This window comes from Blennius ocellaris, assembly GCF_963422515.1.
Source record: "Blennius ocellaris genome assembly, chromosome: 7".
In the NCBI taxonomy this organism is placed as follows: Eukaryota; Metazoa; Chordata; class Actinopteri; order Blenniiformes; family Blenniidae; genus Blennius; species Blennius ocellaris.
In genome coordinates, this window is record NC_137656.1 from 752,265 (window position 1) to 767,584 (window position 15,320).

The 15,320-nt window shown below is 42.5% G+C and overlaps 1 protein-coding gene across 1 annotated transcript; it reads left to right on the forward strand.

The window, feature by feature from the left end:
- The first annotated feature begins 416 nt into the window (after nucleotides 1-416).
- On the forward strand, nucleotides 417-12,853 carry LOC308132722 (uncharacterized protein). The gene is made up of 6 exons (XM_080499903.1): nucleotides 417-744; nucleotides 2,112-2,408; nucleotides 2,988-3,127; nucleotides 6,803-7,151; nucleotides 9,777-10,073; nucleotides 10,653-12,853. The coding sequence occupies exons 1-6, from the start codon at nucleotides 573-575 to the stop codon at nucleotides 12,767-12,769; spliced, it is 3,372 nt and encodes a 1,123-aa protein (XP_080356029.1). The 5' UTR covers nucleotides 417-572; the 3' UTR covers nucleotides 12,770-12,853.
- Nucleotides 12,854-15,320: the final 2,467 nt, after the last annotated feature.

The window sequence follows — 15,320 nt, forward strand, 5'->3', positions numbered from 1 at the left end:
ACGTGGCTCTCCACTCGGCGGTTGCTAACTAAGCTAACTAAGCTAAAAACACAACCTCCAGTGCACCCGTATAAACAGTCCCACCGGAACCCATCTGCTTAACTTATGTTCCGCTGATGAATTATGTCAAACTCACTACAGCTTGATGATAAATAGGTTACTTTATGTGAACCTTTGCTTTTATACAGCATTTGATTTTGTTTTATTTTACAGGTAATAAGAGTTATTCTGTACAGAAGTGAGTCAAGTTTTGCATAAAGCTGGCGAATATGTGGCTTCAGTGCAGCAACATTCTGTTATCACACTGCTGAACCCTAGGGGGCGATAATGCTCCGTTTAATAGTTACCAGCCGCCGTAAAATACAACGAAGAAGAAGAAGAAGGAGACGGAGAAGGAGAAGAAGAAGAAGAAAAAGTTGCGGGAGGAGAAGGAGGAGGAGAAGAAAAAGGATGAGAAGAAGGAGGAGAATAAAGAAGAGAAGCAGCAGCTCTGGAGGCGGTTTGAAGCTCCACAGTTTCCTCGTAGTGTTGTCGAGTCTCCCGGAGGAAATATTTCATCTCGTGCAGCAACAATGAGTTCAGTTCAGGCTTTGAGAGAGTTTATCAACGAGCGACTCGCTGCTGCTGCTGGAGAAATATTCACCGTGTTTCAACAAACTATCGTCCAGTACGAGGAGGAGATTGTCCGGCAACGCAAACGTCTTCAACTCAGCGGGAAACCTGGAATCGTGTTCCACAGAACAGGTATGGAAACGTGAGAATGAACACGTGATGTGGCTGCTGGAGGATCGTTACGTTTGTTTTGAAGCTCGCAGACAGAAACGAGGCTGCAGCTGCAGTTCTGGTTCACAGTGAAACAACAGGAGTGACTTTAAAGCAGAAAGTTTCGGGGTTAAACGGAGAATCTGTATGAGAAACGAAGCGAACGGTGTTTGTGTTGTTTGCCAGTGGAGGAAGTGATTTATTGACACTCAGTCTGAGCTAACATGCTAACATGCTAACATGACTGGTTTGTGCTGCTTCATGTTTATAAAGGAGACATTACGGTGACTCTCTAATAACAATAATAATAATAATAATAAAGGAGACATTACGGTGACTCTCTAATAATAATAATAATAATGGAGACATTGCGGTGACTCTCTAATAACAATAATAATAATAATAATAAAGGAGACATTACGGTGACTCTCTAATAATAATAATAATAATGGAGACATTACGGTGACTCTCTAATAACAATAATAATAATGGAGACATTACAGTGACTCCAGTAATAAACTGTGGTCAAACCAGCCCGCAGTTTCAAAAAAGTAGTCAAGTGAGCTGTGCGGCTGTCGGCTTCTGTGAAGAATCAACGATGCAGTGTACTATTTACGCCAGCTGATTTCAAAATAAAAGCTTCTATCACCTCACCTGGAATGCTTGTCAGTTTAGATAAAGAATGATTTATTCAATCTAAAAACTACTTGTAAAATATTTTGAATTGATTTTTTTTTTTTGTATAAAATGAAGGCTTATTTCAGACGTGGACAAAAATGTGATTATTCAAATCTATAACAACAAAATCAAATACATTTAAATAGATGCACACAAAACATAGAGCAAAGGTAGATGGACTAAAGGTTAATTTAATTAGAGTTTGTGTGCAATATCAAATATTCTTTTCAATTTTCAATGTGATATTAAGTAAAACTTTATTTTTATTTCTATTTTTGATATGATGTTGCATTTCAAAATAAAATACCTTTAAAAAAATTATATAACGTGTATATATATATAACATAATGGAGGCATTACGGTGACTCACTATTAACAATAATAATAATGATAATAATAATGATGATGATGATGCGTTCAAGTGTTGCTGGAAAAAACCCAGTGTGAACCAGGTCAAACTGGAAACTTCCCACCAACATTTCAGACGTCGGAGAAGTTAATGATGCATCCACACTTTGTTCTCCTCTTATTTTTCAAAGCACACGGCGACTGTCACACTCTGGCTTTCTGAATGTTTGTCTTTCAAACGCAGCCTGTCCCGTCTCGTCCGTCCATCACTGTAAAACACTCGCCTCCATCACACCAGTGACCTTTGTCTGCTTTCCCTCCAGAGAGTCCACAGCGACACGCTGGTCAGCAGAAGACGAGCTCCAGTCTGCAGCAGGAGGAACATGAAGCTCCAGCCATTAAAGAGGAGGAGGGTCTGGTGGAGGACACCGTCACTGATGGTGAACGTGACGATTCCCTGGACTCCGTGAGAGACTGGACCAGCCAGAGACTCACTGCTGCTGCTGTGGAAATATTCACCCTGTTTCAACCCACCATGGTCCAGTACGAGGAGGAGATTCTCCATCAACACAAACTTCTGGAACTCATTTGGACGCCTCAGATCAAGCTGCACAGAACAGGTGTGTCAGAGTGTGAATGAACACATGAATGTGGCTGGTGGAGGACCTCCATCATTAGGACTGTTTGATTTATCCACCACAGACTGAAGCCGGATTTGTGTCTCTTGTGTTTTTAGCATCTTTCATCACCTTCATTCACCAAACACACTCGGTCTTCTTCTCCACTCTCTGCTTCAGCTCAACCCCACAGCGCCCCCTCTGGTGCGGGAGTGTAATCACAGCAACGGCACAGCATTACGCTTTAGTGAACACATGAGCTCGTTTCCCCAAAGAAACCTTCCTTCTGAACTCTACTGTCTTTAGTAGCCAGAACTTTCACAATGTCCGTCACTGTATAAAATGTATGTTCACCTCTATATTAGTTTCACAGCGTTTCTGTAATGATTGTAAACAATCTTACTGTGTGTGAATGCAACCAACATAATATAGCAATAACGAGCTTAAAGGGCCCATATTCTAGAGGTTTTCAACAATTTCTCGTAGTTGACAGGAGTCCAACTACATTGTTTTGTTTTTAAAGCTGGAAGAAGTAGAAGTAATGTAACTAACCTGTAATCTGCTACTATTTTGTCCCTCCAGAGCTCCGACAGCATCATAACTGTGGGGAGGAGCAGCTCTTTAAACAGGAAACAGACTCCTGTGGAGAACAACCAGAACCAGAACCTCCTCAGATCAAAGAGGAACCAGAAGAACCAGAACCTCCTCAGATCAAAGAGGAAGCAGAACCTCCACAGATCAAAGAGGAACCAGAAGAACCACAGATCAAAGAGAAACCAGAAGAACCAGAACTTCCTCAGATCAAAGAGGAGCCAGAACCTCCTCAGATCAAAGAGGACCCAGAAGAACCAGAACCTCCTCAGATTGAGGAGCAGCAGGAACTCGGTAGCAGCCAGGAGGGAGAGCAGCTTCTACTGAAGGTTGAAGGTGGTTCCTTTAGGGTTCCTTCTATTGAGGAGCAAAGTTCCCTGAGTGAACCAGAAGAAGAACCGGACTCTGAGCAGCTCCTCTCTCATGACTCTGAAGTCCACCATGTGACTAAACATCTGGACTCAGAACCAACTAGAAATGTAGAACTGAAGAAACTCATCATAGTTCCTGGTGACCGTGTGGACGAGGTTCCTGAGTCAGAGAACCAGGCTGAAGGTGAAAAGCTTCTTTGTGAGGAAACATCTGGTGAAATTGTCTGTAAGAAACGTAAATTAAGTCAGAACTTAAGAACCGACGCTGATGAGAAGAAAATAGTTTGTAAACTCTGTGGGAAAAGTATCAGCCGACAGAGTTATATGTTGGTCCACTTGAGAATTCACGCAGGTGAGAAGCCATACTCTTGTGGAACATGTGGGAAAAGTTTCAGCCAGCAGAGTTATATGTTTGTCCACATGAAAATTCACACAGGTGAGAAGCCGTATCCTTGTGGAACATGTGGGAAAAGTTTCAGTCGGAGAGATCATTTGTTGGCTCACATGAGAACTCACACAGTTGAGAAGCCGTATTCTTGTGAAACATGTGGGAAAAGTTTCAGCCATCAGTGTAATATGTTGGTTCACATGCGAACCCACACAGGTGAGAAGCCGTATTCTTGTGAATCATGTGAAAAAAGTTTCAGCTGTCAGAGTTCTATGGTGGCTCACAAGAGAACCCACACAGGTGAGAAGCCGTATTCTTGTGAAACATGTGGAAAAAGTTTCAGTCAGGGCATTACTTTGTCGCGTCACAAGAGAACCCACACGGGTGAGAAGCCATATCCTTGTGAATCATGTGGAAAAAGTTTCAGCTCTCAGAGTTGTATGATGGCTCACAAGAGAACCCACACAGGTGAGAAGCCGTATTCTTGTGAAACATGTGGGAAAAGTTTCAGTCAGGGCATTACTTTGTTGCGTCACAAGAGAACCCACACAGGTGAGAAGCCATATTCTTGTGAAACATGTGGGAAAAGTTTCAGTCACCGCTGTACTATGTTGCGTCACAAGAGAACCCACACAGGTGAGAAGCCGTAATCTTGTGACACATGCGGGACAGACTTCCTCGCCGTCGTTCGTTGCTGCACCACATTCAAAGTGTCAAAGAGACGACGTCATGAACGACTCCACGGGAGGCCTCATTCAGGAAGTCCAGCTTGAGCCCAAAATCACAAGGTCTCATCCAGTTGAAAGGAAACATTGCTGCTTTGAACTCTGTTCAAACTTTGCTTCAGGGAATGTTTGTGTTTCTGGGGTTGTTTTGTTTGTTTGGAAAAATGTGACATTAAAGACGTTGTATGAGCAAATGTGAACTTTGAAGAAATGTCATTAAAATGTTGACATGAATCCAGTGAGTTTTGTTCTCCAGTGTTTGTTTTTTATTCAACATGAACGAGTCGTAGTTGAACTTTTCACTCTTCTCACGCCACGCAGGAAGAACTGCTCTTTGTGATACAGGAACAGGTGATAAATCCTTTGAAGTCACTCTATGATGTCACTTAACTTGACATCACAGAACACATCACATTTCATCCAGTCCTCAAATCCAACTCATTCTGCCTGCAACGTGTTTCATGTGCTGTAAGCAGGAAAAGCAGTTTCAACGAAGGAGTCAGAAACAATCCTCAACAACTGATGTTGGATTCTTTCTGGAAAATCTACAACGGCACACTCCCGTAATTAAGATTTGTGTGGAGCCTGTGAGGTCGGAGCAGTGATTTGACTTCACGCGGGGTTTCCCTCGTTCTATAGAGCCACTTCGTACGCGTCCTGCAATCTGTTGACCTCGGCTGCTGATTCCCACAATCAACCCAGAAGGAAACACGTCCATCTCTTATGTTTCCTCCGACGGGAGTTTCCTTGAAAATTCCTTGAAAACCAAAACCGTCCTACAGTTCAGCCTCATGATTCACTTCGCTGAAGTCTTTAAAAAAAACTCCTTTTTGTATTCCGGCACTTGCTCACATGTCTTATTAACTTATTAACGACTAACTTGTTGCCTCCGTCTGATGAAAAGCAGGAAGTTCAGGCTTTTTTTGTGGATTTTCTCGCCTGGGATCTTTATGTTTAGCAGCAGCGGGCGACCTTCCCAAGATGGCGGCGCTGTTGGCGCCCGTTTGTTTGAGGAATGAGTTTTTTAAGCCCGTTTGTTTGAGAAATGTACTTAGAAGTTTCGGACGACACTATTAATTATGAACTGGTGGATTCCTTCTTTTCTTTTTAAAACTCGTCTTAAAACCCATTTTTATTCTTTGGCTTTTACGTCAGCGTGAGACTCTGCTCTGGTTTTAGTGCCTTTGTTTTTTGGGTTTAAAAAAAAAAAAAAAAAAACTTTTTATGTTTTGTTTATTGTTTTACCATCTGATTGTTTTTATTGCTTGAACTTTTTTTTTTTATTGTTTTTATTGTTTTTTTGTTGCCTCTTATATTTTTATTTCAATGTACAGCACTTTGTCTCAGCTACGGCTGCTTAAAGCTTTATAAATAAAGTTGAGTTGAGTTTTCTCAATTCAGCCTCCAGAACTGTTCTTTCTTCATTATACCTCGGACAATTTAGTAAAACATGTAAAGTGGCTCTTCAGGACGACATTGTCCACATCACCCTGTCTGGTGTTTCCCTCTGAAGTGTCCTTGTTCTGTTTGAATTCGTGTTTCCTCAACAACGTTCTGTTATCACACTCCTTATTGTTTCATGGTTGACTGTTGTGGGAATGTTCTTCAAATGTGGGCAATAATAGAACATGTGTTCATGTACACAGATCAACATTCTCTGCATTGGGCAATTTGAGAAGAAACCTTGGCAACAGACTGATCATTGTGTTTATTCAAGGACCTACGCAGACCTATTGAGTTGATTATTGATTGGAAATTACAGATTTACATTTTTCCATTTGTGCATATAGGTCATTGAGATTTTAGCAGTATGAGGATCCACTATCAGGATTATTTCAGAATCAGAGCTTTGTAGCGCAGGAACCGGAGTCGGAGGCGGCGTGTCGAAAGACGGTGCCAACGGCGGCAGTTTTATTGACATTAAGCAGAGGGAATAAAGAACGGGAACGGAACGTGGCTCTCCACTTGGCGGTTGCTAACTAAGCTAACTAAGCTAAAAACACAACCTCCAGTGCACCCGTATAAACAGTCCCACCGGAACCCATCTACCTAACTTAGTTTCCGAGAGTGAATTATGTAAAACTCCCTACAGCTTGATGAGAAATAGGTTGTTTTGTGTGAAACTTTGACTTTATACAGCATTTGATTTTGTTTTATGTTACAGGTAATAAGAGTTATTCTGTACAGAAGTGAGTCAAGTTTTGCATAAAGCTGACGAATATGTGGCTTCAGTGCAGCAACATTCTGTTATCACACTGCTGAACCCTAGGGGGCGATAATGCTCCGTTTAATAGTTGCCAGCCGCCGTAAAATACAACGAAGAAGAAGAAGGAGACGGAGGAGGAGGAGAAGAAGAAGAAGAAAAAGTTGCGGGTGGAGAAGAAGAAGGAGAAGAATAAAGAAGAGAAGCAGCAGCTGTGGAGGCGGTTTGAAGCTCCACAGTTTCCTCGTAGTGTTGTCGAGTCTCCCGGAGGAAATATTTCATCTCCTGCAGCAACAATGAGTTCAGTTCAGGCTTTGAGAGAGTTTATCAACGAGCGACTCGCTGCTGCTGCTGGAGAAATATTCACCGTGTTTCAACAAACTATCGTCCAGTACGAGGAGGAGATTGTCCGGCAACGCAAACGTCTTCAACTCAGCGGGAAACCTGGAATCGTGTTCCACAGAACAGGTATGGAAACGTGAGAATGAACACGTGATGTGGCTGCTGGAGGATCGTTACGTTTGTTTTGAAGCTCGCAGACAGAAACGAGGCTGCAGCTGCAATTCTGGTTCACAGTGAAACAACAGGAGTGACTTTAAAGCAGAAAGTTTCGGGGTTAAACTGAGAATCTGTCTGAGAAACGAAGCGAACGGTGTTTGTGTTGTTTGCCAGTGGAGGAAGTGACTTATTGACACTCAATCTGAGCTAACATGCTAACATGCTAACATGACTGGTTTGTGCTGCTTCATGTTTATAATGGAGACATTACGGTGACTCTCTAATAATAATAATAAAGGAGACATTACGGTGACTCTCTAATAATAATAATAAAGGAGACATTACGGTGACTCTCTAATAATAATAATAAAGGAGACATTACGGTGACTCTCTAATAACAATGATAATAATAATAATGGAGACATTACGGTGACTGTCTAATAATAATAATAACAATAATAATGGAGACATTACGGTGACTGTTTAATAATAATAATAATAAAGGAGACATTACGGTGACTGTCTAATAATAATAATAATAATAATAGTGGAGACATTACGGTGACTGTCTAATAACAATAATAATAATGACAATAATAATAATAATGGAGACATTACGGTGACTGTCTAACAATAATAATAATGACAATAATAATAATAATGGAGATATTACGGTGACTCTCTAATAACAATAATAATAATAACAATAAGAATCAGAAGCTTTATTGTCATTGTAACAGGTACAATGAAATTGCATAGAAAGTTTTGAGGAAAGAAGGACAACATGAGGTGACGAGAGGAGGGAAAAATAAGTCAGATTAAAGACTATGCTCTGAGGAGCACAGTCTGTAATTGGGGATAAAATCCACCTCAGGCACATTTAGCATCAACACAGACAGGTTACAACATATTGCACAGCCTTCATTCCACACTCAAATCCAGGAGAGTTGCAGACAAAACACAGCCTTGGCGACTGGGTGTCTGGGAGCTTTATCTGTCGACCCAGTCGCCAAGGCTGTGTTTTGTCTGCAACTCTCCTGGATGTCAGAAGCCCCCCCCCCCCCCCCGGCCTTCCTGCCCTCCTCCCACCTCCTAGCGACAGGCTGCAAAACTACCCTTCACATATCCCAAGTGCTGTCTCGAGAAACCTGTCTGTGTTGATGCTAAATGTGCCTGAGGTGGTTTTTCACCCAATTACAGACTGTGCTCCTCAGAGCATAGTCTTTGATCTGCCTTTTTGTCCCTCCTCTCCTCACCTCATGTTGTCCTTCTTTCCCCAAAACTTTCTAGCCCTAACCCGGAAAACCTGGAATCGTGTTCCACAGAACAGGTATGGAAACGTGAGAATGAACACGTGATGTGGCTGCTGGAGGATCGTTACGTTTGTTTTGAAGCTCGCAGACAGAAACGAGGCTGCAGCTGCAGTTCTGGTTCACAGTGAAACAACAGGAGTGACTTTAAAGCAGAAAGTTTCGGGGGTTAAACGGAGAATCTGTCTGAGAAACGAAGCGAACGGTGTTTGTGTTGTTTGCCAGTGGAGGAAGTGACTTATTGACACTCAGTCTGAGCTAACATGCTAACATGCTAACATGACTGGTTTGTGCTGCTTCATGTTTATAATGGAGACATTACGGTAACTCTCTAATAATAATAATAATAATAATAATGATGGAGACATTACGGTGACTCCTGCTGGAATTCGTACCTCGTGTTCCCCTGAATTCCTGCGTGTTCGTTTGATCCTGAGAGGCAGAAACAGAGTTAACTTCTTCAACAGTGAATTTAATAATCACACAAACAAGAGACTACATAATGCTACAATATTCCATATATCAGAGATTGCGTTATACGAGCTCGGTCCGTTCTTCCTTGCAGACCCAAGTGTGCAGGCTGGGCCTACAACGAAGAAGGGCATATTTATATTTATTTCATATTTATACATTAGCATCCACTAACTCAACTCACATGGCTCAGTTCCTCGTGATGTAAGCGTTGCTACGGTGAAGTTGCTATTCCTTTGTCTACAAAACTGCTTCAAACTGGTTCTTCTCAGAGCTCGACGTTCTGTGGGACAAAGTGACCTCTGACCTCTTATTTTACCTTCACCATGTTTTTGCAAAGTGGAGCGCTGAGGAGACGCCGCCGACCAACTTGGAATGTCCCTGAACAGGATTTATAGCTGAGTTTTTCCCAACTTGGGCAGAGAGAGAAATCCCAGCTGTGTGGAAAGACAACGGAATACAATATGTTCAGTTGTCACACACATAACACATGTTTAACTTCTATATTCCTTCACGATCTAATAATAATAATAATAATGATGATGGTGATGATGCGTTCAAGTGTTGCTGGGAAAAAATCCTAGTTGTGAACCAGGTCAAACTGGAAACTTCCCACCAACATTTCAGAAGTGGGAGAAGTTAATGATTCATCCACACTTTGTTCTCCTCTTATTTTTCAAAGCACACGGCGACTGTCACACTCTGGCTTTCTGAATGTTTGTATTTCAAACGCAGCCTGTCCCGTCTCGTCCATCCATCACTGTAAAACACTCGCCTCCATCACACCAGTGACTTTTGTCTGCTTTCCCTCCAGAGAGTCCACAGCGACACGCTGGTCAGCAGAAGACGAGCTCCAGTCTGCAGCAGGAGGAACATGAAGCTCCAGCCATTAAAGAGGAGGAGGGTCTGGTGGAGGACACCGTCACTGATGGTGAACGTGACGATTCCCTGGACTCCGTGAGAGACTGGACCAGCCAGAGACTCACTGCTGCTGCTGTGGAAATATTCACCCTGTTTCAACCCACCATGGTCCAGTACGAGGAGGAGATTCTCCATCAACACAAACTTCTGGAACTCATTTGGACGCCTCAGATCAAGCTGCACAGAACAGGTGTGTCAGAGTGTGAATGAACACATGAATGTGGCTGGTGGAGGACCTCCATCATTAGGACTGTTTGATTTATCCACCACAGACTGAAGCCGGATTTGTGTCTCTTGTGTTTTGAGCATCTTTCATCACCTTCATTCACCAAACACACTCGGTCTTCTTCTCCACTCTCTGCTTCAGCTCAACCCCACAGCGCCCCCTCTGGTGCAGGAGTGTAATCACAGCAACGGCACAGCATTACGCTTTAGTGAACACATGAGCTCGTTTCCCCAAAGAAACCTTCCTTCTGAACTCTACTGTCTTTAGTAGCCAGAACTTTCACAATGTCCGTCACTGTATAAAATGTATGTTCACCTCTATATTAGTTTCACAGTGTTTCTGTAATGATTGTAAACAATCTTACTGTGTGTGAATGCAACCAACATAATATAGCAATAACGAGCTTAAAGGGCCCATATTCTAGAGGTTTTCAACAATTTCTCGTAGTTGACAGGAGTCCAACTACATTGTTTTGTTTTTAAAGCTGGAAGAAGTAGAAGTAATGTAACTAACCTGTAATCTGCTACTATTTTGTCCCTCCAGAGCTCCGACAGCATCATGACTGTGGGGAGGAGCAGCTCTTTAAACAGGAAACAGACTCCTGTGGAGAACAGCAAGAACCAGAACCTCCTCAGATCAAAGAGGAACCAGAACCTCCACAGATCAAAGAGGAACCAGAAGAACCAGAACCTCCTCAGATCAAAGAGGAACCAGAACCTCCACAGATCAAAGAGGAACCAGAACCTCCACACTTCAAAGAGGAATCAGAAGAACCAGAGCCTCCACAGATCAAAGAGGACCCAGAAGAACCACAGATCAAAGAGAAACCAGAAGAACATGAACCTCCTCAGGTCAAAGAGGACCCAGAACCTCCACAGATCAAAGAGGACCCAGAAGAACCACAGATCAAAGAGGAACCAGAAGAACCAGAACCTCCTCAGATCAAAGAGGAACCTGAACCTCCTCAGATCAAAGAGGAACCAGAAGAACCAGAACCTCCTCAGATGAAAGAGGAACCAGTACCTCCACAGATCAAAGAGGAATCAGAAGAACCAGAACCTCCTCAGATCAAAGAGGACCCAGAAGAACCAGAACCTCCTCAGATTGAGGAGCAGCAGGAACTCGGTAGCAGCCAGGAGGGAGAGCAGCTTCTTCTGAAGGTTGAAGGTGGTTCCTTTCGGGTTCCTTCTATTGAGGAGCAAAGTTCCCTGAGTGAACCAGAAGAAGAACCGGACTCTGAGCAGCTCCTCTCTCATGACTCTGAAGTCCACCATGTGACTAAACATCTGGACTTGGAACCAACTAGAAATGTAGAGCTGAAGAAACTCATCATAGTTCCTGGTGACCGTGTGGACGAGGTTCCTGAGTCAGAGAACCAGGCTGAAGGTGAAAAGCTTCTTTGTGAGGAAACATCTGGTGAAATTGTCTGTAAAAAACATAAATTAAGTCAGAACTTAAGAACCGACGCTGATGAGAAGAAAATACTTTGTGAACTCTGTGGGAGAAGTTTCAGCCAACAGAGTAAGATGTTGGTCCACATGAGAATTCACACAGGTGAGAAGCCGTACTCTTGTGAAACATGTGGGAAAAGTTTCAGTCAGGGCGGTACTTTGTTAGTTCACAAGAGAACCCACACAGGTGAGAAGCCATATTCTTGTGAAATATGTGGAAAAAGTTTCAGTCAGGGCGGTGCTTTGTTGCGTCACAAGAGAACCCACCCAGATGAGAAGCCATATTCTTGTGAAATATGTGGGGAAAGTTTCAGTCGGAGAGATCAGTCGTTGGCTCACATGAGAACTCACACAGGTGAGAAGCCGTATTCTTGTGAAACATGTGGAAAAAGTTTCAGTCAGGGCAGGACTTTGTTGGTTCACAAGAGAACCCACACAGGTGAGAAGCCATATTCTTGTGAAATATGTGGGAAATGTTTCAGTCGGAGAGATCAGTCGTTGGCTCACATGAGATCCCACACAGGTGAGAAGCCGTATTCTTGTGAAACATGTCGAAAAAGTTTCAGTCGGGGTGATACTTTGTTGGTTCACAAGAGAACCCACACAGGTGAGAAGCTGTATTCTTGTGAAACATGTGGAAAAAGTTTCTGTTACAACGGTCATTTGTTGGTTCACAAGAGAACCCACACAGGTGAGAAGCCGTATTCTTGTGAAACATGTGGAAAAAGTTTCAGTCACCGCAGTACTTTGTTGAGTCACAAAAGAACCCACACAGGTGAGAAGCCGTATTCTTGTGAAACATGTGGAAAAAGTTTTAGCTGTCAGAGTTACATGGTGGCTCACAAGAGAACCCACACAGGTGAGAAGCCGTATTCTTGTGAAACATGTGGAAAAAGTTTCAGTCAGGGCATCATTTTGTTGCGTCACAAGAGAACCCACACAGGTGAGAAGCCGTATTCTTGTGAATCATGTGGAAAAAGTTTCAGCTGTCAGAGTTATATGGTGGCTCACAAGAGAACCCACACAGGTGAGAAGCCGTATTCTTGTGAAACATGTGGAAAAAGTTTCAGTCAGGGCATCATTTTGTTGCGTCACAAGAGAACCCACACAGGTGAGAAGCCGTATTCTTGTGAAACATGTGGGGAAAGTTTCAGACATCAGAGTCATTTGTTGCGTCACAAGAGAACCCACACAGGTGAGAAGCCGTAATCTCCACGGGAGGCCTCATTCAGGAAGTCCAGCTTGAGCCCGAAATCACAAGGTCTCATCCAGTTGAAAGGGAACGTTGCTGCTTTGAACTCTGTTCAAACTTTGCTTCAGGAAATGTTTGTGTTTCTGGGGTTGTTTTGTTTGTTTGGAAAAATGTGACACTAACGACGTTGTATGAGCAAATGTGAACTTTGAAGAAATGTCATTAAAATGTTGACATGAATCCAGTGAGTTTTGTTCTTCAGTGTTTGTTTTTTATTCAACATGAGCGAGTCGTAGTTGAACTTTTCACTCTTTTCACGCCACGCAGGAAGAACTGCTCTTTGTGATGCAGGAACAGGTGATAAATCCTTTGAAGTCACTCTATGATGTCACTTAACACAGAACACATTCCTTTCACACGTCTTTCTCTGCGGCCCTGGGAAATAAATCTACACCTGCTTTAGCCAGTTTGAAAGTTCGACTCTGATTCATGAGACGTGACCGCCGACTTGATGGACGTCGACATTCGATATTCCCGGGCCTCTTGTCTTGGGACCACTTTCCCCAGGCGTCGCCATGGAAACAGAGACAAGGTGACTTTCTGTCCTGTAGTCCACGGTTTAAATCCAGCAGGCTCATCACTTCCCCACATGGAGTCGTTGAGCACCCATTCTTAGGGATCGTCTTTTCCTTTGTTTGGGTGGAGGTGAATTTTTTATTTAATTGCACAAACTAAGTTTTATCAGTTGCTTTCGTCACGATGCAGCGTCCCGTCCTCCCCACAGCCAATCAATCTAAAAACAGCACGGCGTTCAAAATTTCTTCAAATATTTTACAATCTTCTCCTCGTGTGGGGAAAAGACAAAACCTGCACACACATTTTAAACCCCCATTGGTTAAACCCCACTGAGTGAAACCTGCATGACGACACCTGGGGTCATCCATCCATCCATCCATCCATCCCTCAACTTTAAAGGCAGCTGGTGGAAGAATAGGAGACACATTTTCTCCAGACGTGTCGCTGCCATCAAACTCATTGTATTGTTCATGTTCTATTCTGATTTTTAAAAATTAATAAATAAAATCTGAACCTATGAGATTTAAGTCGATTTACATTCGTCATACTTCACTGCCTTCAAACCCCAAAGATTTTCCCTAAAACGTCTCAGTTCCAACATCTAATATCGTCTTTATGTTCATGTAAATTGACAGATTCTGGGGTTTTTTCTTCTTTTTCATCCACATTTATAAAAACTTTTTTTTTTTTTTAATGGAAAGTGGTCATAAATCCCCCGATCGTACTGGAGTTAGTTTGATTTATTTGTCTTTTTTCCTGCATGGAAAACGTGTGTGTGTGTGTGTGTGTGTGTGTGTGTGTGTGTGTGTGTGTGTGTGTGTGTGTGTGTGTGTGTGTGTGTGTGTGTGGAAATGTTGTGTGAAGCAGTGATCATAAGAGAACTGGTGATTTATGTTTGTTTTTCCACGTAAACAGAAGGAAACACGTCCATCTCTTATGTTTCCTCCGACGGGAGTTTCCTTGAAAATTCCTTGAAAACCAAAACCTTCCTACAGTTCAGCCTCATGATTCACTTCGCTGAAGTCTTTAAAAAAAAACGTCTCTTTGTATTCCGGCACTTGCTCACATGTCTTATTAACTTATTAACGACTAACTTGTTGCCTCCGTCTGATGAAAAGCAGGAAGTTCAGGCTTTTTTTGTGGATTTTCTCACCTGGGATCTTTATGTTTAGCAGCAGCGGGCGACCTTCCCAAGATGGCGGCGCTGTTGGCGCCCGTTTGTTTGAGGAATGAGTTTATTAAGCCCGTTTGTTTGAGGAATGAGTTTTTTAAGCCCGTTTGTTTGAGGAATGAGTTTTTTAAGCCCGTTTGTTTGAGGAATGAGTTTATTAAGCCCGTTTGTTTGAGGAATGTACTCAGAGGTTTCGGACGACACTATTAATTATGAACTGGTGGATTCCTTCTTTTCTTTTTAAAACTCGTCTTAAAACCCTTAAAATTCTTTGGCTTTTACGTCAGCGTGAGACTCTGCTCTGGTTTTAGTGCCTTTGTTTTTTTTAGTTTTTATTGTTTTAACTTTTTATGTTTTGTTTATTGTTTTACCATCTGATTGTTTTTATTGCTTTAACTTTTTTTTAAATTGTTTTTATGTTTTTATGTTGCCTCTTGTATTTTTATTTCAATGTACAGCACTTTGTCTCAGCTACGGCTGCTTAAAGCGCTTTATAAATAAAGTTGAGTTGAGTTGAGTTTTCTCAATTCAGCCTCCAGAACTGTTCTTTCTTCATTATACCTCGGACAATTCAGTAAAACATGTAAAGTGGCTCTTCAGGACGACATTGTCCACATCACCCTGTCTGGTGTTTCCCTCTGAAGTGTCCTTGTTCTGTTTGAATTCTGTTATCACACTCCTGAACCCTAGGGGGCGATAATGCTGCGTTTAATAGTTGCCAGCCGCCGTAAAATACAACGAAGAAGAAGGAGACGGAGAAGGAGGAGGAGAAGAAGAAGAAGAAAAAGTTGCGGGAGCAAAAGAAGAAGGAGGAGAAGAAG

Coding starts and splice junctions, on each gene's coding strand:
- LOC308132722 (XM_080499903.1), top strand. CDS start 573: ATGAGTTCAGTTCAGGCTTTGAGAGAGTTTATCAACGAGCGACTCGCT. Junction 745..2,111: donor AATCGTGTTCCACAGAACAG/GTATGGAAACGT, acceptor CTTTCCCTCCAG/AGAGTCCACAGCGACACGCT. Junction 7,152..9,776: donor AATCGTGTTCCACAGAACAG/GTATGGAAACGT, acceptor CTTTCCCTCCAG/AGAGTCCACAGCGACACGCT.